The sequence below is a fragment of the Dermacentor andersoni genome, chromosome 8, assembly GCF_023375885.2.
Source record: "Dermacentor andersoni chromosome 8, qqDerAnde1_hic_scaffold, whole genome shotgun sequence".
Lineage (NCBI taxonomy): Eukaryota > Metazoa > Arthropoda > Arachnida > Ixodida > Ixodidae > Dermacentor > Dermacentor andersoni.
Window position 1 is genome coordinate 7599115 of NC_092821.1, and position 27927 is coordinate 7627041.

The 27927-nt window shown below is 45.6% G+C and overlaps 1 protein-coding gene across 1 annotated transcript in view; it reads left to right on the forward strand.

Moving 5' to 3' along the window:
- LOC126526706 (tartrate-resistant acid phosphatase type 5-like) overlaps nt 1-27927 on the forward strand; it is a 171810-nt gene that overhangs the window by 49632 nt on the left and 94251 nt on the right. Inside the window, exons 2-3 of the mRNA XM_055068342.2 lie at nt 2990-3246; nt 9645-9769. Of these exons, the coding sequence (XP_054924317.1) occupies nt 2990-3246; nt 9645-9769 (382 nt within the window). The remainder of the gene's footprint in view (nt 1-2989; nt 3247-9644; nt 9770-27927) is intronic.

Below are 27927 nucleotides of genomic sequence, written 5' to 3' on the forward strand. Positions count from 1 at the left end.
CTACCGGGCAACTTACTTTCTCTACCACTCAAACAATTCACGCAAGCTTGTTTATAAAACTCTTATGTTTGTTGTTCATCCAACTCCTACAATAGCCTTTCTGAGGCTGCAGTAAGTATAAAAAAAATAAAAAAGCCACCGAAGCGCGATAGTGAAGCCCCACTGCGGAGGCGAAGGCAGTATGGTGTGTTGCTACATTGCTCCAATGCCAGTCGCATTACCGTCGACAGTCCTTGTGAGCTGAGGTCTACAGGATTTTTAACCTCAAAGCTTAGTGCACGTTTTTTCAGGAGGTCAGTGATACAACTTGTTTGTCTAATGTGAAAACCACTGCAGGACTTAGGGATCTCGTACACCACATGGGCCTTGCAGAGTATGAAGCGCTTGGCGTGTCGGTTGTCGGAGCAAGGGTTCCCAGGGCGATTGGCTTTCAATCAGTCACAATTTTTTCGTAATGTTGTACGCGTGTGGGAGGGTGAGCGAAATTGATTCACTGCTCCGATACGATGTACCCCTTCATGAGGCCTAGGAAATCGAGTAATTCCAACGCGCGAAAACATACATTTAAATGGACAAAAATGCAACTTGTCGAACTTGGGAGACAAACGAACATCTCCCGCTTTGCGTGAGCGGTGCCGTACCTTCATTATTAGAAAACATACACCACAAGAAAGACACTCGAGATAGAAAAGGAACACACACTACTCGTGCTCACTAACAAAATATATTTAATACACGCATGAAAACATATATAGGTCCAGTGCCTTTCTGGCGCTCTAAGTTTTCTGATAATGCATTACCAACTAACCCATCCATCCCCCCATCCTATCGTTTTACCATCAATTTACCGCGACGATCGTCTTCCCGTTAGCATTATCGGGTGTACATGCAGAAGACTAGGCTAGGGAGAATTAGTCACTGCTATCCACTGCCATGACGGAGGATGTGGAATTTTCTTGCATCCTGAAGCGTCACCATATACCTTAGGATCCGGCAACTTTTGCATGCTCCTTCGTAGCATAAATGTTGGCAATTGTGACGACCCACTTATGGTGGCCAAAGGTTCGTGTTCTCAATGTTTTAACGGTTCTCTTAGGCGGAGCCTCCAAGAACCCAATTGAGGACAAAGCCGTTGGTTTGAACACACACACAAAGACTTTTAATCAAACTAAAAAGGCATAAAGCAATTAGAAGGAAATAGAAAGCATGCATAAAATAAACATTCAGGAAGACATTGCGGTAAGGAACACACTTAGGGCTTTAACGAGGGCGCGAGTCCGGGCTTGCCACGAGGGCGGGGACGCGTCGCAGTCTCGACGCGGCCACGCGGTGAGAAGCTGGCAGAAGGAGCGGCGCCGGTCTCACCAAAGGTCGCGGCATAAGCTGACCGACCGGGCGCCGGGAGCGCGCCAGCTCTGACGAGGCGAGGTAACGCTGGCAGCAGGGTAGCAGGAGTGGACGGCGGCGGCGTTCTGGCCTGGCAGAGAGCTCGGGCCCGTAGCCCGACTGCTCCCCTCTCGCCCACGGCGCGGAAGCTCGAACGCCGGCCTCGGGCAGCAGGCGGCACGGCAGACGGGGGTGGCGTTCTGGCCGGGCAGCTGGCGTAGAGCTCGGGCCCGAAGCCCGACTGTTCTCGTCCTGCCCACTGGCGCAGAAGCTCACCGGCGTTGAGGAGCTGACGGCACGCTCGGGTAGACGGGCGACGCACAGGAACAGGTTGGCAGGAGGCCCCGGGCGGGTGAAGTCCTGGTGGGCTCGGGTCCGGAACCCGACGGCCCGTCTTCAACGCCCGCTCCGGTGGTTGACCTCCTCCTGCCGTCGTTTCCTGGGACTCTCCTGGCGTCTCCCCGGCGTCTCCCTGCGTGTCCTCTTGCGTGTCGCCCGTCTACCCGAGCGTGCCGGGTAGACGGGCGGGTGCCGGGTGCCGGGTAGGGGGAACCCGGACCCGAGCCCACCAGGACTTCACCCGACCGGGGCCTCCTGCCAACCTGTTCCTGTGCGTCGCCCGTCTACCCGAGCGTGCCGTCAGCTGCTCAACGCCGGCGAGCTTCTGCGCCAGTGGGCAGGACGAGAACAGTCGGGCTACGGGCCCGAGTTCTACGCCAGCTGCCCGGCCAGAACGCCACCCCCGTCTGCCGTGCCGCCTGCTGCCCGAGGCCGGCGTTCGAGCTTCCGTGCCCGTGGGCGAGACGAGAACAGTCGGGCTTCGGGCCCGAGTTCTACGCCAGCTGCCCGACCAGAACGCCGACGCCGTCTACTCACGCCACCCAGCCGCCAGCGTTACCTCGCCTAGCCAGAGCTGGCGCGCTCCCGGCGCCCGGTCGGTCAGCTTACGCCGCGACCTTTGGTGAGACCGGCGCCACTCCTTCTGCCAGCTTGTCGCCGCGTTGCCGCGTCGAGACTGCGACGCGTCCCCGCCCTCGTGGCAAGCCCGGACTCGCGCCCTCGTTAAAGCCCTATGTGTGTTCCTTACCGCAATGTCCGCTTGAGTGTTTATTTTATGCATGCTTTCTATTTCTTTCTAATTGCTTTATGCCTTTTTAGTTTGATTAAAAGTCTTTGTGTGTGTGTTCAAACCAACGGCTTTGTCCTCAATTGGGTTCTCGGAGGCTCCGCCTAAGAGAACCGTTAAAACATTGAGAACACGAACCTTTGCCCCCATAAGTGGGCCGTCACAGCAATATAGAGTAGACATTGTTCGCATACTGGTGGCAGTGACAAATATAATTTTGTCGATTGAAAGCTAATTTTGCTGCAAAAGCAATACTTCGCAACAGCCGGTGGATCGACCGTGGTAATACTTTATTTGCATGCTTGTAAAATTTTTTGGACGAATAGTCAAGACACCAGCTGTACTAAAGCTTGCGAATGGAAATGTTCTAACCCCCGCTTTTTGTGTTGTAAACCTGCTGATGTATTGCGTAAAGCTACACCAGTATTTTGCAGCAAATATACTTAATGAATAATTGGGCAGGCCTGTTTCCTTCAGCGTGGCTGGCGTTGCTGAGCGGTGGTGCGCTGGCGTCGCCGGGCGTCACCGGACCAGCCAACAATGCGTCGGTGCGGTTCCTCGTGTTCGGCGACTGGGGCGGTCTGCCTTTCTACCCGTACACGACGCGCATCCAGCGAAACCTGGCCAAGACCATGGCGGTCGTGGCAGCTGCCAAGCGCATCGAATTCGTCCTCTCGCTCGGGGACAATTTCTACTTCAAAGGTGTCCGTTCGGTCGACGACCGACGCTTTAAGGCACGTACTCTAACGGTACTCGCTTACGAGTAACACGGACTCCTATTCGCTCCACACTGAACGTGAGTGAACGTGGCTATGAACAGGGGCGAGTGCTGGTGAACGTGAGTAGCAACGAAAATCACCGGCGCTGACTTTGAGTCGACGCGTGCATAAACATGAGAGACAGTTGGCGAGTGGCAGCTGAGGTCAACATGTATGCGTGTGCTGGTGGGTGGGATGAGCTTGAGCGTGAGTGGGTAAGGAAGAATGGAAGAGTCTACGACTGTGTTGTGTGTAGGTGAGCATGATTGTACATGAGAAAAAAAGCGAACAAGGGCTGGCGAACGTTAGTGTACATGAGGCGAGTGACTACAGAGCCTGCGAAAATATTGTTGCGAAACCAATGCAATCCGACAGAGACATTCTGCCTGGAGGAGACAACGAAGAAGGCGGGTCTGTCTGGTGTGCAGGCAGTTCGCCATAAAAGTGACTGCTGTGAACCTCAGTTTAAATATATTGTAAATAGCGACGTCTCATGTCGTTTTAAGTATACGTTTAACTCTATGGAATCTGAACCTGGCAAAGTTTAACGCTAGAACGTTATCTGGTGAGGCGAGTCTAGCAGTGCTATTGGACGAATTACAGGGCAGTAAATGGGATATAATAGGGCTCAGGGAACTTAGGAGGACAAAAGAAGCATTTACAGTGCTAAAAAGCGGGCACGTCTTGTGCTACCGGGGCTTAGCGGAGAGACGAGAACTAGGAGTCGGATTCCTGATTAATAAGAATACAGCTGGTAACATACAGGAATCCCATATCATTAACGAGAGGGTGGCAGGTCTTGTTGTGAAACTTAATAAGAGGTACAAATTGAAGGTCATACATGTCTACGCCCCTACATCCAGTCATGATAACCAGGAAGTCGAAAGCTTCTATAAAGACGTGGAATTGGCGATGGGTAAAGTAAAAACAAAATACACTGTACTGATTCGCGACTGCAATGCCAAGGTAGGCAAGAAGCAGGCTGGAGAAAAGTCAGTGGGGGAATATGGCATAGGCACTAGGAATAGCAGGGGAGAACTATTAGTAGACTTTGCAGAACAGAATAATATGCGGACAATGAATACCTTTTTTTTTTAAGCGGGATAGCCGAAAGTGGACGTGGAGGAGCCCGATTGGTGAGACTATAAATGAAATAGACTTTATACGCTGTGCTAACCCTGGCATCATACAAGATGTGGACGTGTTCGGCAAGGTGCGCTGCAGTGACCATAGGATGGTAAGAACTCGAATTAACATAGACCTGAGGAAGGAACTGAATAATCTAGTACATAAGAAGCCGATCAATGAGTTAGCGGTAAGAGGAAAAATAGAGGAATTCCGGATGAAGCTAGAGAAGAGGTATTCGGCCTTAACTCAGGAAGAGGACCTTAGTGTTGAAGATATTAGCAACAATCGTATGGGCATCATTAAGAAATGTGCTATAGATGTTGGTGGTAACTCCGTTACACAGGATGCCAGTAAGTTATCGCAGGAGACAAAATATCTGATCAAGAAACGCCAATACATGAAAGTCTCTAACCCTACAGCTAGAATAGAACTGGCAGAACTGTTGTAGTTAATCAACAAGCGTGAGTCAACTGACATAAGGAAGTATAATATGGATACAATTGAACATGTTCTAAGAAATGGAGGAATCCTAAAAGCAGTGAAGAAGAAACTGGGAATTGGCAAGAATGAGATGTATGAGTTAAGACACAAAGCCGGCAGTATCATTACTAATATGGATGAGATAGTTGTAGTCGCTGAGGAGTTCTACAGAGATTTATACAGTACCAGTGGCACCCATGACGATAATCGAAGAGAGATTATACTGGAGTAATTTGAAATCCCACAAGTAACGCCGGAAGAAGTAAAGACAGCCTTGGGAGCTATGCAAAGGAGGAAGGCAGCTGGGGAGGATCAGGTAACAGCAGATTTGTTGAAGGATGGTGGGCAGATTGTTCTAGAAAAACTGGCCTCCATGAATACTCAATGCCTCATGACCTCGTGCGTACCGGAATCTTGGAAGAAAGCTAACATAATCCTAATCCATAAGAAAGGTGACGCCGAAGACTTGAAAAATTACAGACCATTCAGCTTACTGTCCGTTGCCTACAAACTATTTACTAAGGTAGTCGCAAATAGAATGAGGAACACCTTAGAGTTATATCATGCAAAGGACCAGGCAGGATTCCGTAAAGGGTATTCAACAATAGACCATATTCACACTATGAATCAGGTCACAGAAGTGCGGAATATAGCCAACCCTTAAATATAGCTTTCATTGATTACGAGAAAGCGTTTGATGCAGTCGAAACCTCAGCAGTCATGCATGCATTACGGAATCAGGGTGTAGACGAGCCGTATGTAAAAATACTGAAAGATATGTATAGCGGTTCCACAGCCACCGTAGTCCTCCATAAAGAAAGCAACAAAATCCTAATAAAGAAAGGCGTCAGGCAGGGAGATATGATCTCTCCAATGCTATTCACAGCGTGTTTACAGGAGGTATTCAGAGACCTGGAATAATGGAGAATATCTTAGTAACTTCCGATTCACTGATGATATTGCCTTGCTTAGTAACTCAGGGGACCAATTGCAATGCATGCTCACTTACCTTGAGAGGCAAAGCTGAAAAATGGGCCTAAAATTAATCTGCAGTAAACTAAAGTAATGTTAAGTCTAGGAAGAGAACAGCAGTTTACGATAGATGGCAGCAATTAGCACATGACCGGGGTAGTTGGAGGAGTATGGGAGAGGCCTTTGCCCTGCAGTGGGCGTAACCAGGCTGATGATGATTGAGGAGTAAGCGTTGCCGGGTTATTCTGCCGACCTATGGTGAGGCGCACTTGGACCTGCGTGCAGCCTAGACAAGCCGACAAAACCGAGGGATGGAGATGCCGCGCGCTTACCACTGCCCCAGGACTGGCGTGGATCGGTGACATCAGCAAGGACAGAGCGCACGGATAATCATGAATGGATATGACCTTGAATGCTGACTGATAGTTTAATTTGAAGACCGTCATCTTTTTAAATCATGCCAATCATCTCTTACATCCGTTATAAGACGACCTCAAGATAATCATTTTGCTTTCGGAGGGACATACCGATGAGCTACTATAAGAATCATTCTGGCAATTTTCAATTTCAGAATGTTGCGCTACTGCTCTGGCTAGCTCGTCGGGATGCACGAAGATAAATTTAGGGCCTTTAAATTGAATATTATAATCTAGTTAGGGTATGGATCGCAGTGGCGGCAATATAAGACTGTATTAGCACATATAATTACGGGTTTGGCGGTAAAAATCTGCGAGAAAGAAATATTATAGGAAAAACACGAACACTCTAAACTAGAAAAAAAGTTGTAAATACTGATGTTTTTTGAACGTTTTTTCATCTTTCTTGATCTTTGTTGACCTTTTCTTATCTTTGCTTAAGTTGTCTTTTTTATGCTTTGCGCAAGTGTCGGTTTCCTTTTGTGACGATTAGTATAAGAGCGTTTCGCCCTGTAGTAGTGTTGTGTTCCTTTGATCTATAAACGACACGAATGTTAGACTTCGCGAATCATCTCCTTCTAGAAGATAACTGTAGGGAGGAGGCCTGTCCCGCACGGGCAAAAAAGGTGAGTTCATTTGTTGCAAAGCTTTTTCAGCACTTTATTGGAAGTGGGCGAAACCAGTGGACAGAACATTCCTCTGTCACTGTTCGTCGTAAGTATATGTGTATGTCTCCCGTTAGCTTACTTCCGTGGGCAGTAATTTCACGATGATTCTATAGGTTGCTGAGGAGCCAACTAGCCCCGCAGTCTAGTCTCGTTAACGATGATGCAGGAGCAGTAACACAAGCGAAAAGGAAAACGAGAAAAGTAACTTCATGTTGCATGCTTGAACTGTTTTATTTTCAAGATAACTGATTTAGGAGCATTACGCGAGTCACATATTCAATAGAAGAAGGTCGATGCCGAACACGGCATTTTTTTTTTTATTTTTCAAGGAGTCTTACTACTTTCAGCGTTGTGGACACCATGCTGAAGTTAATGAAATTTAGACGAGTCTAGAGAAACTGGTATATTAAACTCAGTTCGTTGGTGAACACCCAGACACTTAGAAATATAGTCTTGCATTCATGTTTGCAGTATTCAGAAGATAAAGAGCACCACCTCTGGCATAAGCAGATGCTGTTACAGGCGGCAATGCCCGAGGTGACATAGCGCTTTCTTTAATCATTAACACTCACCCCTAGCGACAAAATTACTGCGAAACAAAAGTCCTGTTCAAAGGCACTCGTTTTCGCCTAGAGAAAAATAATGGGTGTTTGGGTACGTACTGAACAACAAGTGCACAACTTGCTGTTGGAGAAAACTAAAATCATCGCTTGCTGCTTTTAACTAATAACTGCAAAACCACTGCTGCCATTCCGCTAAAACTAATTTATTGAAATCAATTACGTTTAATAAATGCTTCAACACTAGGAAAGGATACTGGTAAAAAAAAAAAGGTGCTCGGAAACAATCGGCGATGAATGTGAGTGCAAGCGAATAGCGAGGATATTTAGGTAGCGTTTTTTTTTCGTTGCCTAATTGTATGGCGAAAGGGCCAGTTAACCAGCACATATCTGAGGCGGTGTAGTTTAGGCAGCCATGCGCAGACGACGATTTGTCGTACGCGTTTCGCTTCCAGTGGTGCCAGTACCGACACAGGAGGAACACGGTACGCTTCTCGCGCAGCCACCACAGGTGGAGAAGGGGACATTATGCGAAAAAGGTGGCGCGTGCAGACAGTACACGAGAGAAGTGGACAACACGAACGCCAACTATCAACTGAAGGGAGCACAGAGGCGGAGAAGGGGAGCATCCTTCCCAAGCCGCAGCATCTAAGCTGACCTCAAGGCGTCTCTCCCGAGAGCTGCGTCTCAAAGCGTTGTCGTAGTTGGCATTCGGCGAGAAACATGCCTTGATACTCGATGCACGAGAGCACTTTCCATCGGCAGCATTGTATCGGCGCTGAAACCAGGACAGCCACGAGAGCAGGCTGAAGAAGATTGAGCTATCACCTTCTCCAAAATAACTGGCTATGTTTCCCATGTGTTTGCCCTGGAAACATCGTACCAAATACTTAAGAAATATACTTTGCAATGTCTTCGGTAAGCCACGAAAGTGTGCATGCATACTACCACCAAAGCGGCATAAGCTTGTATTATCCGTTAGCCTTTTCTCTACTCACTTGCATTACTGCCATTTGGTTTAAGCTACTTACAATAATGCTTCGTTGAACACATCGCCTATATTAGAGAAGTGGTTTTCATACAATATTGCATCTACCGTACAGCGTGCACAAATATAAATTATTACATAAATTTAGCCTACAAAGATTTAGATTTTTTATGAACACCACATGTCAACCGCAAATCAACCAGATATCTTTTAAAAAGTTAGAAATATACGCATTTTAGTCTGTTTGACAATTTATTCCACTTCTCGCACAGAAACGCAACCTTTGCTTAGCACGCGGCCCCGTACGATTGGTCTGTAACTGTTGCACTGAAAACGAGGGAAAAAAGGGATGTATCTCAAAGGAAAGGTGACAGCTTGCGTCTCATATTCAGAAACTTGTCTTGGTGTCCTGAAATGGTGTCCCGAAAGTGTCTTCTAGTGTTCTTTTTTGTATTACCTGGTGCCAGATATTTTTGTTACGTTTATTCTGTTATCTAAGGCACAAATTCTCGTCCCTGCACCGCTTCTTCCGTTGGTGGCTTTGTTAACTAGGTTGGCGGGGCTACCTCACCATTAATATTAAAAATAGGGCGAATTAGATTGTTTACTGATAGGCTGAAATAAGCCACATCAAAATAACAGAATCTTGCAATAAAAGTTACTGTTCTGCCCTCCTATTTTTTTCACCGACCTTCGTGTATTTCGGGGAGTACATTAGCTCACTTGAATTTCGCTTTGCTCACTATTTCTTTCTAGATCAGCCACTAGGATAGCGGCTCGAGCAGTCAATACTGCCTGTGTATCCACTAATTTACCAATAAGGAACCCTCTAATCAACAGTCAAGAGGAAGTAGAGCATTCTTTGCTTTCTATGTGTGATACCCATTTGTAGGCGGGTTGTGAATTGGTTTCATGAGTGTGGTCACTCGTCACGCCAGCCCCGTGGCTATGGCATTGTGCTGCCGACTCCAATGTCGTCAGTTTGACTCCTGTGGGGGTAGAATGCAAAAAATATCGCGTACCGTGCATTAGGTGAGGATTGAATAAAACTAATTTCTAAAATTATTCCGGAGCCCTCCCAAATGTAGCGTGCATCGTAATCAGGCAGTAGCTTTGGCACGTATAACCCCAGAATTTATTTGAGTGTCTCATCGCGGCGCAGAGGACCTTTGAGGACGTGTACTCGGCGCCATCGCTTCAAGTTCCGTGGCTCATCGTGGCTGGAAACCACGACCACGACGGCAACGTGTCGGCCCAGATAGAGTACAGCAAGAGGTCCAAGCGCTGGTGAGTGCTAAGGCCTAAGGCCACTTTAAACTTCGCCGTAATTTTTGGTAACAGTGGAAAGGACGCGGACAAAAGGATGGAACAGGACAACACGGCCGCTGACTCGCAATTGATATTTTATTAGGAAAATTTACATACATATTTACTAACCGAACTGCAAAACATACTGGTGCATGCGCAGGAGATATGGTACGCTTCGATGTAATTATGAGTACTGATGTAAATAACGAAATTATTTCTCCTGAAGAATGGCGGATGGTTCATTCATACATGTACCCCCCCCCATTTTTTCTGTTGTATGCTTTTGCTATTTCTCTTGCCATCTGGCTTGTGTGTTTGAAGATAATACAAGTTTGTTTAAAGATAAAAGCACAGCCACGTGGTTTGCAATGCGGATGAAAATGTAGTACCACAGTTTTTTGTAATAATCACCTGATAATTGTTTACTTTAGCTGTTCTCTTGCGAATGCGCTGGCGCACTGGCTTGGCGTCCAACGATGTGACCAGCGCTGTAAACCCAAAGCTATCGACGGCCTCCAAAGAAAGTATGTTTGGTGCAGGGGTGCGATTTCGACACCCCTACGGCTGACCTTTTGCTGCATCGCTTTCCGTGCCGAAGGGTCAAAACGCCCGCCAAATCGAATGCCACGGCATGTGAATATACATCTCTAATGGCAGGTAACTAAAAGAGATTTCGCACCTTCGAGAACAAAATGACGTCACTACTGTTTTTACGGATATGGTGTCACGTTATTTCTTCTTCCGCCGGAAGTGTTCGCTCGTCGCACGGATGATGCCAAGCCCCTTGAACCACAGATGAACCGGCATGTTTTGAACGTATGGGCTTCTATGGAAGCTTCGGTGCCAGGTATATTTACCTTAGATAGGTGCGCAGACAGGCGGCATGGTGGCCGCACGCACTGATCTTATCAACAGATAGCATCTTGCCCAAGCAATATGAAACGGCAGCACAAGCCTGAGTATATTGCTGTAACAATTACAAAAACTGCGGCGCTACTTGTTCCTGTGCTACATGTTCCTATGAAAATCATGTGGTTGTGTCACTCTCTTTAACGAAACTTTCATTATCTTCGAACAGAAAAGCCCGACGGCAAGAAAAATAGTAGAAGCATATAACACAAAAATTAGGTGGGACAGAGAACATGTATAAGTGTACCTTCCGTCATTCATTATGAGAGAGAATTTCGCTATTTATACTAGTACTGATAATTATGTTGAACCGTACCATATGTCCTGTGTATGTGCCGTTATCTTTTGGACTTCGGTTCCTAAATATGTGTATGAACTTCCCGAATGAAATATCAGTTGCGAGTGAGCAACCGTGTTGTCGTATTTCTTCCTTTTGTCCGTGTCCCTTTGCGCTGTTACCAAAAGTAGGATGAATGCTAATGGTCTCGCCCACCTTCCTATTTATAACTTTACACTGCCTGCCTGGCTTGGGAGGCTAGGAGACATAAAAGGTCCCGATAAGTTTTCACTCGACCAAGGCTTTTCTAGTGTTGAAGGAAATGTATCATAAGCAAGGGCGACCTAAATAAAAAATGTAGCGCGAGAGGTGTGTAATTCACACAGAAAAATAGGTGAAATATGGAAAAACGTCCACCCTGCATTAAATGACATTGTTGCAGGCCTACAAAACGCCGTGGTTGCTTAGTGGCTATGATGTTGGGCTGCTATGCACCAGATTACGAGATCAGAACACGGTCATTGTGGCTGGATTTCAATGCGGGCGAACAGCGAAAGGACCCGTGTACTTAGATTTATGTGCACCTTAAAGAACTCCAGCTTGATCAAAATATTCTGAAGTCTTAGACCACGTCGAGCGTGATAATCAGATCGCGGTTTTGGCACGTAAAACCCCGTAATTTGCTGTTTCTTGCTGCAGGTCTACAGGCACTAGTGGTAAATTCGCGTGACTGAAAACATTATAAAAGCACTAGTAGCATCTCAATATCGGCAGTGAGCTTGACGCTCCCTGCTTCGTTTGCTTTGTTTACGTTAAATACTTGACCGACTGTGTGCACCTTTTAAGATCGCGTCTCGGTACCAGCTATCGTTCGCGGTAAAAACGCGCGACCATAATTTATGCCCTTCCGCAGGTCATGATAGCATCCAGAATAACGTGGGTGGTTCTTCTAGCGCTGTTGTGACACCGAGATTCACTATCGAGGGTAGAATAGACCAGCTTTTGTGCTTTGTCATACTTAGGGTACTTTGCGCAATCTGCTAGGGCTATCTATTTATGTATGTATCTGTGTATCTATTATGTATGATTATATCTGGCCGTTTTTCCGCCTACCTGGCTCTCCGGGTAGTCAGTGGCGTAATGAATTGCGCATCGAGTGGCTGTGCTGAGGCAAAATGGTTTCAAATGAACGATTGCACCAACTTGGGTCACTGAATATGTGGCAACGTGAACATAAGGTCCGCTCTTCGACGAATCTGTTTCACGCCGACATAGGTGACTGCAGACGCGGGACTGCGTAGCTAGAGCTGTTTGAAGAAACATTTTGACGCCGACTTAGAGTAGTAGGTATGTGCCACTAGGCATGTCCTAGGCTCCAATGACGGGAGCTTGGGTTACTGGGTATGTACCAGCAGGTGTGTACCGCTCTTCAATGAACGTCTTTGACGCCAACTAGACGTGTGCCATCGCGAATGTGTCCCTGTACAATCACGAAGAACCCTTAAATTTCCTCGATGCTGAGCGAAATGGAGCGCACGTCACAGGGGTTACGCAAGGACATTATCCCGACAAGTGTAGGTATGTGCCGCTTTTGAATGAACGCCTTTCACGCGACGCTTGAGCGAGCTCCGCCATGACTGCGCTAGGCAAGTGCAACTCCTCACTGAACCTCTCACCAACTTGACTTACCGAGTGTGCCACTGATTGTGCAGGAAGCGAGGGAAAGATTGTGCGCGCTCGCAGCCACCAGCGCCCCGCTTCTCGTATCGGATGCCACGCGCGGGCTGCTCGCATAATTCCGTACCACTAGATGGCACAGCTGGTGCATAAATAAGCGGGAAATGGAAACCCGGTTGCCTTTTAACGCGTTTCTGAGCGTTCGAACGTACTGTGGCGCCATGCGTTTCGGATGCCACGTGCCATGCAGTTTCCTACAATATACTAGAATGAACTCAGCCACTTTAATTGTAGAGCCACCATGGGAATGATGGGAATTACACGGATTTGTCTGATCTTCGTGCTTGTGAATTCGGACGTTCTTATGAATTCGTTTATTACGCTTTGTATGTCTTCATTGTTGCAAATTTCAGAGGAATGTATATTTTTGTAAGTGTAGAAGACGCTGCGAACACGCAGTATTGCAACTAATTGCAAAGTGTCAGCTTGTCGAGGTGGCCAAATGGAAACGCACCAAGCGCCTCAAGGCACTGGCTTGCCCGCAATCAATTCATAAGGACGTTAAGTGTCGCTTGTCGATGCATGTGCCCGTGGCCTACTGATTTCAATAGCGGACGTCTGTACTAGTAGAACTCTTTAACTCGAATTCTGCCATCTGACAAAGGTAACAATGTTTAATCAATTATTTAATACGCAGTGCATTGTTGACAATGACGAGCTTACTGTCACGAAACCGTTTAGGCAAATCCATGTATTTTCCATAATTTCCAGGCTGGCTCAACCACTCGCATTGCAGCTCTCGTAGACACTAGCGTCGAAGTTCCCTCTAGTAATTATTGTATGAAACTCTGTGCCACGTGCACGCCCCATACATACCTCGTTACGATGGTGGCAACAAGTTATGTCGCTATATGCATTCAGTGGTAATGCTTTACCGTCTTATTGCAGCTAGCACGGCGAGTTGGTAACTTTAACATATAACAAGGGGTGAGCATCGCAACCTGCACGAAGGAAAAAAGGAAGTAGCTGTATCCTCTAGTTCCTCTTATCCTACGTCCGGGATACGCTGCCCATCCCTAGTAATATGCATCACCGGCGACAGTCATGGTGAGATTCTGCCGCAATATTTTCTCCACGACTAGTTCCACAACCTATTGCAATTGTAAATAAATCGATTTGGTATTTCCGTCGTTCTTCTCCAGTACTAAGTAAGTAGCAAAACTTAGGCGACCTATTACGCCTTATTCTTGGAACAGTCACAGATAGGCAGAGATGGGCAAACTTTACTTGTTTCCTCAACAGGGAAAGGTTCCCTTCAAAATCCAGTTGTAAAGACTCCTTGTGGATAACAAGCAGTTCATCTACACTGACTCAGTCAATGAATCGAAGCCATAGCTATTGCGGCATATTCTTGCACCAGCGTGCTCTCTGCCTTCCTTTCGACGCCGACCCTGGTCACTTCACTGCGTTATCACGGCATGTGTTGCATGCTAACAAATGCCCAAAGCTATCTGCCTCAAAAAGATGTGGTTGACGACTTCCTCAAGGACAGCAGCACTGACAGAGCCGTGATAACTGAATCGTAGCTTACTCCGCAAAGAGCTAACGATGAACTTCTGCACAATAAATAACTGTTTACAACTCACAGGCTTGACAAAGGGGGGGGGGGGCAGATGTAGTGGTGTGTTTTGCTCTTAATGAAATCTACCTTGCCTTGTGTTTTGCTCTTAATGAACTCTATCTTGCCTTCTTGTCTACCCACGTTTCATTGTAACCACGAAATTATTTGCGTTAAACTGTCAGTTGCCTCGAGCGCACTTAAAGTAGCAGCCATTTACCACCCACCTGAATGCGATTCCTCTTTCTTAACGAGCTGCACTCTGTGTTACTGGGAGTGTCTTCTCGCTTTGTTCGTGCTGAATACATTTTTTGCGGTGACTTTAACGTCCCTGGTATTGACTGGGACAATTTAACTGCAGTGTCGCAGCAGTAGAAAGAATTTACTGATCTCATCGAATTGTTCAATTTTACCCAGTAGGTTAACACACCAACTCGCGGTAATGACACACTTGACCTGATCTTTGTTTCCAAGCCAAAGCTCGTTCATTCAGTGTCTTGTGTAGATGGTATTAGCGGCCACAGGATTGTCTTGTTCAACATATCACTTGATGTTCCCGTGTGCCAACTGTCCAAAAATTACATTCGCGACTGTCGAAACGCTGGTATGCTGGTCATTAATTCAAATCTCGAAAAATTTTGTGTTTTTCTCAGTCCGCCCTAACTAGATCAGTGGACCAAAATTGGTTGCTCTACATACAAAGATTAGTAACTTTAGTAGACAATCACGTACTCCGGGTCCGCATTTGAAGTGATTCAAATAAGCCCTGGTATTCAAACATGATGAGAAGATTTTCGAAAAGAAAAAAATCGTCTTTACCACGCATCCAACACGTCAACCTCGATAAATAAATTAAAGTATATTTCACATGTCTACACGAATATACCTAAATCGTTAAACGCTCTAAAAAGAATTTTTTTCATAGCAAGATATTACATCTTTGCGCGTAAACCCCCAAAATTTTGGAATATTCTAAACCCAAAAACTCCCTGTTTTATTATGACTTTATCCAACCCTGATGGGTCACATGTTCCTCATGAGGAACGCTTACGTGTAATGAAGGCGCACTTCATGTCAGTTTTCACTCCCGAGCCGAATGGTGGTGCACCTGTAGTACCGAGATCGAGATTTACCCGAATGCCTCCTGTCACTGTTACTTCCACTGGCATAATAATTCTAATTAACCAACGTAAAATGTAATGTTCTCCCGTACCTTTATTATTTCTGCCAAAATTCCAAAGGCTATTAATGGCGCCTCTAATTGCATGCAAAAGGTATTACTTACGCACTCTAATTCTTAGGGTTCTGTTCCAAAGGGCTGACTCACTGCGAAGGTTGTACCAGTATTCAAGACCACAAATCAATGGGATCCTTCTAGCTATTGCCCCTTTTCACTAACTATTATAGCCTGCAAGATTCTGGAGCACATCATATATGCACTAATCGCACAATACCTCAATGATAACTCTTGATTTTTTATCCAAAACAACATGGTTGTCAACCTGGGTTATCATTTGAAAAGCAGCTTCTTTGAATTTACTACTGACCTTCACGTCAACTTGGATTCTTTGTTTCAGATTGATGTCATTTACATCGATTTCTCGAACGCAATTGCTCGCGTCGCTCAAAAAATCTTATCAATAAACTGGGTGCGCTGAATTTCGACCCATTATTCTTTTCTTGGATAAACTGCTTTTTAACAGACGGAGTGCCATATACTGTTATAGGAGGTCAGCATTCTTCAACAACAAAAGTACCATCTCGCGTCGCCGAACGCTCGGTTCTTGGCCCGCTTTTTGCTTAATATTCATCAACGACATACCTAACAAAATTTCATCTACAATCCGTCTACTCGCAGATGACTGCTTACTTTAGCGCTGCATAGATAACCATCAAGATCACACACATTTGCAGAATGACTTTAACCTTTTTTTAAAAACTGGTGCTCAAAGTAGATAATGAAGCTTAATGTTACGAAATTTAAACTGATGCACGTGTCTCGAGAACGCTTTAACTCCATTTATGCATACTCGTGGCACTCGACACCGATTTCTCAAGTACAGGAATATCGGTACCTTGGCGTCTTGCTAAAAAACTAACCTTGGCAAAACACGTGATAGAGGTTGCAGCAGAGGTGTCGAGGTCACTGGGATTCATCAGAAGAAATATATCTTTGTCACCACCCTCTATTGGACAATTGGCCTACGAAACATACGTACGCACAAAGCTTGTATATGCTGCGTGTATTTGGAACCCCCATCAAATTTACCTCATTAACACCGTTGAAGCAGTCTAAAATCGAGCAACACGATTTATACGTTCTAATTATGACTACAAGCAGAGTATCAGTGAAATAAAGAACTCCCTCAGTCTCTCTTCTTTAGGATACTGACGCCGAATTGCCCTACTCTGTTTATTTCAACCAATATACAATATATTTACGCATTTGCATGGAGTGCTCCTTCTCCCTCCGATCCACACTTCTCGTCGCCTTTAAATTCCTTGAGCGTCCAGCGTGTACATGGTTCTACTAATGCCTTTAACAACACGTTGTTGCTTACTGCTATAGCGGAATGGAATAAGCTTCATGACTTGATCGGCCTCGAACTTATCATGAAAATTCGGTGATTTATTGACGACACAACCTATGGAATCCTTGTATTTACTGCAGTTCACCTTTGTTTTTGTTCATACCTATCATGCTTTGTTGTCCAATTTTGCTTCTCTGCACCAAGCGTCCTTGAAGTGTATTTCGCTCCGCCGTCTGTATGCAGGGAATATTATTTTTCTATTATATCTTCGTAATTCCTCTTCGACCATGTGTATGCTGTTATTTATTGATTCCATTGACTTCTCATGTTTTCCCCACTCTGTATTACTGACCAATTTCTGCGTATTCTGTTAATGTAATACCCTAAGCAGCGGCCTTTGAGGGTATGATAAATGATGATGATGGTGAAAACATACAAGACAAGCGCTGGTAGCACGTAAAAAAAAGATATACAAAAAGGGGGAGGGAGTGGTGGCAATAGTAGAGTGGGTAAGGAGAGATTAAAAAATCAACAAGGTAAGAAAATATGGCACCGGTTGCGAAACTTATCCAGCTTACATGACAAACTCGATGTCTTTGCGCCTGAGCGTAACCAATGCTTGGTTTATGTAAACACAAACGTGGTTGGCAATATGACATGATTTCATGACCTCTGTCGTCTCCTTATTAAAATGTTAAAAGAATTGTCATTATCAAGGAAGTTGAGGCGCATTCGCATTTTCTGCAATTGGACTGCAAATGGCACAAGGCTTTCCGCGATTATTTGTGTTCAATAAGCTTTTAAAAAACATGGCTCCCCGTTTGCACACAATGTACACCGTTGTAAAAGATAAGGGCAACCAATACACCACGCCACTTTTACAAGGCGTAAAATCATTCACCACTCACTACGTTCTGTGAAAAGCGGTTGTGTACCGCTGAGCTAATGCGTACTAGTTTGCGCATCAAAAGATTAAAATTGGTCGGAGTGCATAAGGCAGGCATTGCCAAGGTCTGATCGGAAGGTCAGTACTGTCGTCGAAAAAGAAGTCTATAATCACTGCATTCTGCTGAAACAAACATATGGGGCAGAACCTTTTGGCTAACGAAGTAGCTCGAGTAGTTAAGGGCAGCTCAAAGAGCAATGGAAGTAGCAATGTTGGCCTAACGCTACGAGATAGAGAGGGAGCCGTCTTGATCCTAGGGCAACCGCCGATAGCGGATATTCTAGTTAATATTAAGAGATGAAAGTATAGCGGGCAGGACATGTATGGGCCGGACAGATAACCGGTGGGCTATTTGAGTTACGCAGTGGATGTCAAGGGAAGGCAAGCGCAGTCGAGCACTGCAGAAAATTAGGTGAGCTGAAGAAATTAGCAAATATGCGGGCGCAAATTGGAATCGGCTAGTGCAAGAGAGGGGTAATAGAAGATGGCTCGTAGAGGCCTTCGTCCTGCAGTGGACAAGACAGTAGGCTGCTTCTGCTGCCGCCGACGCCCCCACCACCGCTGCCGCCACCACTGCTGCTGCTGCGTTTGTTCTTCCAGTCATTGACGGCGCATTGAAGCTTTGCTAAGAAATTTTGGAAGGCGCTTAACTTTGCCTTTAAGAATGAAACGCGATAGCTTTCAAAGGTCCCTTACTGCTGCTCATGCTTCCCGGCAACTGCAGGTTATGCAATTGTAATTTTTACCGGGAAACACTGGTGGCGAATGCCATGCGCGAATGCGAGCTTTCTGTTAGAAACGCGCCTCTTGCGGAGGCCAATCCCGGAGATAGTGCACAGCCACGCCAAAAAAAGCATAATTTTCAGGTTGCGACTGAAAGCCAAGAAGTTTCTTCAAGTAGAGGTCACCCTGAAATAAATCAACCCCGTCCGTCCACCTCTCCTTCCACAACATTATTGCTGAAGTTTCTGAAGAGAAAAAAAAAAGGTCAATAGGTGTGTCGCAACATGCACGAGCGTTCAATCCTTGTAAAGGCTCTTGAAGAGAGCAACATTTGAATTGTGTTAGTCGGTAATAAACTTTGTCACACGGAAACCCACATCTTGGACTGCCTTTATGACATTCATTGTCACAGAAAGTAGTGGCTCACTTCTCAAGCACCGAGTAAAGATGTACCCAGCTTGTCTTACATATTCACTCGCAAACCCTAGAAGGACGAAGCACTTGTTCACCACTTCAGGTGTTGTTGATGATCGCTGTTCCAGACCCATCTAAACTAAATTATGGGGTTTTACGTGCCAAAACCACTTTCTGATTATGAGGCATGCCGTAGTGGAGGACTCCGGAAATTTTGACCACCTGGGGTGTTCTAACGTGCAAATAATTTAAGTACACGGGTGCTTTCGCATTTCGCCCCCATCGAAATGCGGCCGCCGTCAAAACCCGCCTAAGCAAGGCCCACAATATTGGGAACTTGACGATTGTGTAAGACTTCCTCTTGTATTACAATTTCATCTATGATTAGGGAGCAGATTTCTCATTCAACTTGTAGCTCCGGAAACTCTATGCGGATGTGTTCAGCTATGAGTGATGAGACGCCTATTTCGCCTTTTCAGTGCCCTACATATTTCGGTACTGTGCCACGACAAGAAATCTTAAACAGGCCTTTTGTATTCACATGCTGGTACCTTTTCTTGAAGCATGCTTTGCAGAGCACGAACTACATGAGAATTTTTTCACTGTACGCTGGCATCTTGGAAATGACAACTCACACTTGATTCTCGCGTCACGTGGTAGTGACGGTTGAGGACACAGCAACGAAACTGTGAATGGCGAAGCTAATTTTATTGGGCGAAACCTGTGCCCAGAAAAACAGGCTACACGTAAAGCTCAACGAAAGCGGCAAACACAGTTTGCGATCATCGATAATCTCATCTGCTGGTCTAGTGCGTCAACTTTTATTCATAAGCCATCGAAGGATCAACAGTTATCGCTGGTGCCCGCGAGTCTTCCAGAAAGTTCTGCACAATTCGAATCGCACATGCATGCTATTAGTTTACAGAAAGTTCGGCTACTACAGGCAGCAGATAGAACCATCGATAACGTTCCACAAACTTCCGATACATGCAGACGTGTCCAGCACTGAGCGACAACATTTTTTAGACAATGAAACGCAGTCATTCCATAAACAAGTACACGTTTCAATAGCCCCTATTAAAGATCATCGTCCCGATGCTGTAAACTAAAAGGAGAGTGAAAAACAAAAGCACACTTACTAAAAGAAAGTACCAAAACAACAAAGAAACAAAATCCACAGGAAGTCCGAAGCTCAGCTATGCAAACTCCCAAAGTCCGTTAGCACTGATGGAATGGCTTAAGTCGCCCAACATGGACTATTTCAGGTCGTGAGTGGCGAGACTCTGATAGCGGAATGCCGTCTAGCTTGACCTCATAGTCGACTGCGCCAATGCGTCGGGCAATATTGTAAGGTCCGAAATAGCAGTGTAAAAGCTTCTCGTTGAGTGCTCGTCGGCATATCGGGGTCCAAACCCCAACACGGTTACCTGGCTGGTACTCCACGTAGCGTCGTCGAAGGTTGTAGTATCGGCTGTCGGTCATCTCCTAGTTCTTGATTCGTAGACGGGTGAGCTCTCGGGCTTCTTCGTCGCATTGGATATGGGTGGCGAAGTGAAGGTTTTCTTCGTCGGTGACGCACCGCAGCATGGCATCAAGAATCATTGTCGGGTTCCTGCCGCAAACCAGCTTGAACGGCGAGATTTGTCTTTTTTCTTGCACCCCCGTGTTGTGAACGAAAGTTACGTGTGGCAGGACCGCAGCCCACGTCTTGTGCTCGACGTCGACGCACATTGAGTGCATGTCGACGAGGGTCTTATTTAGGCGCTCCGTAAGCCACTGTTATGCTGGTAGTTGGCACTTGTCCTTCTGTGGTTTGTCTGGCTGTATTGCAGAACGGCTTTGGTCAGCTCCGCTGTAAAGGCTGTCCCTCTGTCGGTGATGAGGACTTCTGGGACGCCATGTCGCAGCAGGATGTTCTCGACGAAGAATTTCGCCACTTCGGCTGCGCTACCTATCAGCTGAGCATTCGTTTCAGCGAAGCGGGTGAGATAGTCCGTCGCCTCGACCATCCACATTTTCTGAACGTTGACGTCGGAAAAGGTGTCAACAAGTCCATCCCGACCTGCTGAAATGGTCGGCAAGGTTGCTCGATCGGCTGTAGTAATCCCAACATCCTTGTCGTTGGCGTCTTTTCTCGCTGACAGTCATGGCATGTCTTGACGTAACGGCCGACGTCAGCGGTCAGGCGCGGCAAGTAATACTTTTCCTGTATCCTCGATAGCGTCCGGGAGAATCCCAGGTGCCCAGCGGTCGGATCGTTATGCAGGGCTTGCAGTACTTCTGGACGCAGCACTGAGGGAGTACGAGGTTAGTTGGCTAGGACTAGTGAGAAGTTCTTCTTTACTAGCAGGTTACTTTGAAAAGAGGACAAGGACAATCGTCGCATGAGCTTAATGAATTCATTTTCGCCGTCCGTGGCTACTCCAGCAACGTATTACTTGGTGGTGATTTCAATGTCACTTCAGTCACATGGCATACGGATTTCCCTGTACCGTCTTCAATTGCAGCTAAACCCTTAGATATAATCCTTTATCATGATTTAACCCAACTGGTTAAGCTACCCACCTGCATCCAGAAAACTACTGCCTCAATCCTGGATCTCTTTTTTTTTCGTTAACAGTAGCATATTATGTCGTATATCGAGTACAGACATGATTGATGGAATATTAGACTACAGATTGGTGTACATGGGCGTTAAACTGAACGAAGTGACAAAAAAAAAAGCGGTAAGAGCGAGTGGTCTTCGTATTCTCGCGTGCCAATGACGTATAAATACCAGACACTCTTGACTTTCATTTTTCTCGATTTACCACGCTTTCTGAGTCTAGCACTTGTACTGTTGGTGCCCTTCGGTGTTTTTTCAGGAACTTTGTACGGCGATGCGTTCAGGACTTTGTACCAATAAAAGTAAAGATAATAAGAAATGTTTGCGCGTGGATTACTATGCCAATAGTTCGCTTGAGAAGAAAAGAGAGAAAGTTAAGAAAGCCAGATCATCAGAACCCATCCCCGTCGTGCGCAAAGAGTTGAAAGATAGTATAAAAAGCAACAGATTAATATTATAACGCAACTTTAGAGAACTTTTTACTTTAGTCCCCAGCGAAATTTTCCTAGAAAGAAACGGTTCCTCAATATGTGTGTAGATGGTGCTATTGTTATGAACGAAGAAGTAATTGCGAAATCATTTAATGCATTCTTTTAATGTTTACTGGTGATGATGGTAGAAGGCCATGCCCCAAAACAACTTATGATATTCCACCAATAAGTGACATCTCGACATCTGAGGCAGGAATCTTTCGCTGTTACTTAATATCGATCCAAAAAAATCGTCTGGTATAAATAGCATACCTAACACATTTCCTGTGAGGTATGCTGAATGGTGCTGTAAATCTTTATGCATTACATTTCAGAGATCGCTTTTTTCAGCTCCAGCTTCCCAGCAATTGGAACTTTGAGAAAATTGTTCCTTTACCTAAAACATCAAATTATATCCTCCTTTCTCTCTACAGACCAATTTTCCTGCTATGCTCAAGAGCAAAAGCTTTGGAACTCATCATATTCGAGCACCTGTCACTTTTTCTCGAGGAACATATTCTAATCAATAACCGCCAGCATGGATTACTTGGCGGATTCTCAACTAATACATAACTGCTGGAAACTGTTCATGATATTGCAGCTGTCCTAGATAAACAAGGCCAAATTGATATTCCTAGACTTTGAAAAAGCGTTTGATCGCGTGTCCCATCCCAAAACTTCTGACAAAACTTAAATATGATGTCTTAATTTCATGGATACAGGCCTACCTCTCATATTGAAATGAAACTGTCACAATCGACAACGTGTGCTGTGATTCACGACCGGTGGAGACAGGAATCATTCAAGCTTCAGTGCTTGGGCCTTATTATTAGTTCTTATTAATATTCACAGATGAGATCATCCTTAATATTCCGGTTAATATTAAGTTATTTGCCGATGACGGTATCCTTTATCAGGAAATACACAGTCCACGCGACCAGCATCTGTTAAACACAGCTTTAATCAAAATACCTTCTTGGTGTGAAGTCTGGGAAATGAATGTCAACGAAAAGAAGACTGTGGCTTAGAGCGTGACGCCTAAACGGTCTCCTTTAATATACGATACGGCGACAGGACTCGCCATTCTGGATACTCGGGAGCGCGTAACTTTCGGACGCCAAGAGACACGCACACGCGACGAACGAATGGTACGCGTCCCCGGGCCTCACGGTGAAGGTGCATTGTGCAATGCCGGGCCAACCCGCGGCTTAGGTGAAGCAGGCGTTAAGCACTCCGCATACGTGGTCCGATCACGAAGATAGTGCAAAACCAGCCCAACCCACGGCGGAGGTGAAGCAGGCGCTAAACACTCCCCCTACGTGGGCCGATTCCGAAGACTGTGCAATACCGGGCCCACCGGCGGCGGAAGTGAAGCAGGCGGTAAGTACTCCCAATGCGTGGCCGATCCCGAACATAGTGCAATGCCGGGGCGACCCGCGGCGACGCAGGCGTTAAGCAATTCCCATACATGCGCCTATACCGAAGTCAGTGCAATACTAGGCCGACCCGCGGCGGCGGTGAAGCAGGCGCCTCCCTAATCAAATGATCTCCTCAAAGAAATGGGCCTCAGTCCCCAGTGGCAACGGAGCATCTGACCTAGGTGGCGGTCAGACTTGAAAAACAGCTGAGGGTGCTAAGACTACCTGGGTCCGGACAGGCCGCCAATGGAAACTGACCCTTGCAACGTTTAACACCCGAACCCTCTCGAGTGAGGCTAGCTTAGCAGGACTCTTCGAAGAACTATCAGACATTGCGTGGAATATTATTGGCCTTCGTGAGATTAGCAGACCTGGTGAGGCGCACACATTGCTGATTAACGGACATGTACTCAGCTATAGAGGTCTCCCTGATAAGGAGCAATACGGGATGGGATTCCTAATCCATAAAGACATAGCTGGCCACATTGACGAATTTTACAGCATCAACGAGAGGCTAGCAGTTGTCATAATCAAACTCACTACAAGGTGTAGAATAAAGGTAGTACAAATCTACCCTCGAACGCCCAGTCACGATGATGAGGAAGTAGATCAGTTTATGAAGGTGTCGGATTAGCGATAAGGAAAGTGCAAACGCGTTATACAGTAGTAAGGGGGGACTTCAATGCAAAAGTGGGGAAAAAGCAGGCGGGCGAACAGGCAATTGGCAACTACGGTGTCGATTCTGGGAACGCTAGAGGCGAGATGCTGGTAGAATTCACAGAAAATAATAAGCTGCGAATAATGAACATTTTTTTCAGGAAACGTAGTAACAGAAAATGGACCTGGAAAAGCTCTAATTGTGAAGCAAGAAATGAAATTGATTTCATACTTTCTGCCGGTCCCAGCATAGTGCAGGATGTTCAAGTAATAGGTAGGGTAAAATGTAGTGATCATATGTTAGTGAGGACCAGGATCCACTGGAATTTAAACAGAGAAAGAGTAAAATTGGTAAAGAAAAAACAGGTCATCTTAGAGGCAGTAAGGGTAAAAGCAGACAAATTTAGGCTGGTACTTGCAAATATGCAGCGTTAGAACAGAGAGATGATGATGATGACACAGAGGTAATTATTGAAACCGTAATGAGGCTGGCTTCAGAGGCAGCGATTGAAGTGGGAGGCAAGGCGCCAAGGCAACCAGTAGGCAAGCTCTCCCAAGGAAGAAAGGACGTAATAATAATTCGACAAAGAATGAAAGTGTCCAACACAAGAGATAAGATAGAATTCGCGGAATTGTCAAAACTGATCAACAACGCGAAAGTAAGTGATATTCGAAACTATAACGTGAGAAAGACTGAAGAAGTGGTAAAAATTGGACACAGTCTGAATTCAGTGAGAAGGAAACTTAGCATAGAACAAACCAAGATGTAAGCGCTGAAAGATAAGCAGGGTAATATCATCAGCAATCTGGAAGATATAGTAAAAGCAGCGGAAGAATTCTATACTGACCTTTACAGTACCCGGATGACTCAGGAGCGCTCTATACAAAACAGTAATGAACAGTATACAGAAACTCCTCGTATAACTAGAGATGAGGTCAGAAAGGTCTTGCAAGGCATGAAATAGGGAAAAACGGCAGGAGAGGCTGCAATAACAGTCGATTTAACCAAAGATGGAGGAGACATAATGCTAGGAAACCTGGCGACTCTCTATACGAAGTGTCTATCGACTGCAAGTGTCCCAGAAAACTGGAAAAATGCGAACGTTATTCTAATCCACAAAAAGGGCGACGTTAAAGAACTAAAAAACTATAAGACCGTTAGCTCACTCCCAGTATTATATAAAATATTTACCAAAATAATCTCCAACGGAATAAGGACAACACTGGAATTTAGCCAACCAAGGGAGCAGGCTGGCTTCAGAAAAGGTTACTCTACAATGGATCACATCCATGTCATTAACCAGGTTATCAAGAAAGCTGCAGAGTTCAATAAACCTCTCTATATGGCTTTCATAGATTACGAAAAAGCATTTCATTCAGTAGAGATACCAGCAGTCATAAAAGCACTGCGTAATCAAGGAGTACAGACCGCTTACATAAATACCTTAGAAAATATATACATAGATTCGACAGCCACCTTAATTCTACACAAGTAGGAAGATACCTATAAAGAAAGGAGTCAGACAAGGAGACACAATCTCTCCAATGCTATTCACTGCGTGCTTAGAAGAAATATTCAAGCTATTAAACAAATGATTGAGGACCTTAACAGGGAAAGTGTAGGAGTCGGACTGAAAATTAATATGCAGATAACGATAACCTGGCAAGGGAACAAGATTTTACGATCGCAGGTGAGCCTCTAAAGTCTTTGGAGGAGTACGTTTACCTAGGTCTACTGATCACAGGGAACCCGGACCCTAAGAAGGAAATTCACAGAAGAATAAGAATGGCTTGGATCGCATACGATAGACATCGTGAACTGCTGAATGGGAGCTTACCGTTATCACTGAAAAGGAAAGTATGCAATCAGCGCATTTTACTAGTGCTGACATACGGCACAGAGACTTGGAGGCCGACAAAAAAGCTTGAGAACAAATTAGGGACCGCGCAAACAGCAATGGAACGAAGAATGCTAGGCACAACTTTAAGAGACAGAAAGAGAGCAGTTTGGATCAGAGAGCCCACGGGCATAGACGTTATTCTGATAGACATTAAGAGAAAACATGGCGCTGGGCAGGTCATGTAATGTGCAGACTGGATAACCATTGGACCATTAGGGTAACAGAATGGGTACCAAGAGAAGGGAAGCGCTGTAGAGGACGGCTAAAGACTAGATGGAGCGTCGAAATTAGGAAATTTGCGGGTGCTGTTTGGAGTCGGTTGGCGCAGGACAGGGGTAATTGGAGATCGCAGGGAGAGGCCTTCATCCTGCAGTGGACCTGAATAGGCTGATGATGATGATGATGATGATGATGATGATGATGATGATGATGATGATGATGATGATGATACGTGGGCCGACCCGAGGCGGAGGTGCAGTTCGCCATTAAAGGGCCGACATTACACAGCTTTGCTGTTCATCACTCCTCACGGAGTAAAAGGGCACTGAGTTCTTTATTTTATTACGTATCGGCCGAAGGAGCAGCCTTCCGGAGGGCTTCCTGAAGGCTGGTTCTCCGGCCATACCATCCTCAGAAATGTAAGCCATAATGTCGGCATTTCTTTTTCTTGCTTGAATGTATATGTGTATATATGGTCAAATAACAAGAAGCCAACAAACACTGACGGCAAGGACAACATAGGGCAAATTTCTTGTCTTTTATAAATGAAATAATGCAACGATATTTTTTTAAATTAGAATGGTTGCATAACCAACTTGCTGCAGGTGGAGAACCATCCCAAAACCTTAGCATTTCGCCGGTGATGCTCTACCGATTCAGCTTCCGCGGCGCCGTTTCCCCATCCACTTTCTTGGGTATTTATGATTCCTAGTAGAACCCTGGGAGTGTTAGCCAGCGCCACCGCTCACAGACCTTGGCGGCGAATGTAGGACATATTTTCTGGTGGAGGCGTCGCGAGTACGTCATCTTTTTGGGTGAATTGAACCGGTCAATAAACCCACACAGGCTACCTGAAGGCATCAGTGTTGCCGGATTCGAGACCCTCGTTATCTAACAAACGAGAAGGGGGTTAAATGAGGCGCCCGTCATGGTTACTCATTTTATAGGAAGCTTACAAACACTGACACCAAGGACAGCATAAGGGAAATTACTTGTCCCTAATAAATGTAATAAAGAAGCGATGAATTATTTGAAATGAAAGTGGATGAATAAACAGCTTGCTGCAGGTGGGGAACGATCCCACAACCTTCACATTTCGCGTGCGATGCTCTACCAATTGAGCAATCTCGGAACCGTTTCCCCATCCACTTTCTTATGTGTTTATGTTTTCTAGTCGAACCCCGGGAGTGTTAGCGAGCGCCACAACTCACAGACCTTGGCGGCGGATGTGGAACATCCTTTCTGCCACAGTCGTCACAAGAACGTGGTTTTTTGGGCGAAGGCAAGTGGTCAATAAACCCACACATGCTATATGAAGGCATCAATGTTGCCGGATTCGATACCTTCGTTACCTAGTAAACGAGAAGAAAGGCGTTAACCGAAGGTCCCGTTTTTATTAGTTTTATCGTAAGAAGCCAACAAACTCTGATCACAATGACTGTGAAAGGAGGCGCTGGCTAACACTCCCAGGGTTCTACTAGGAACCATAAATACCCACGAAAGTGGATTGTGAAACGGTGCCGCGGTAGCTCAATTGGTAGAGCATAGCACGCGAAATGCTAAAGTTGTGGGATGGTTCCTCACCTGCGGCAGGTTGTCTTTTCATCAACATTCATTTTCAATATTATATCGTTCCTTTATTTCAATTATTAAGCACAAGTAATTTGCCCTATGTTGTCTTTGCTGCCAGTGTATGTTGGCTTCTTATGTTATGAGTAATACAAACGGGACTCTATGTTAACCCCCTTTCTTCTCGTATATATATATATATA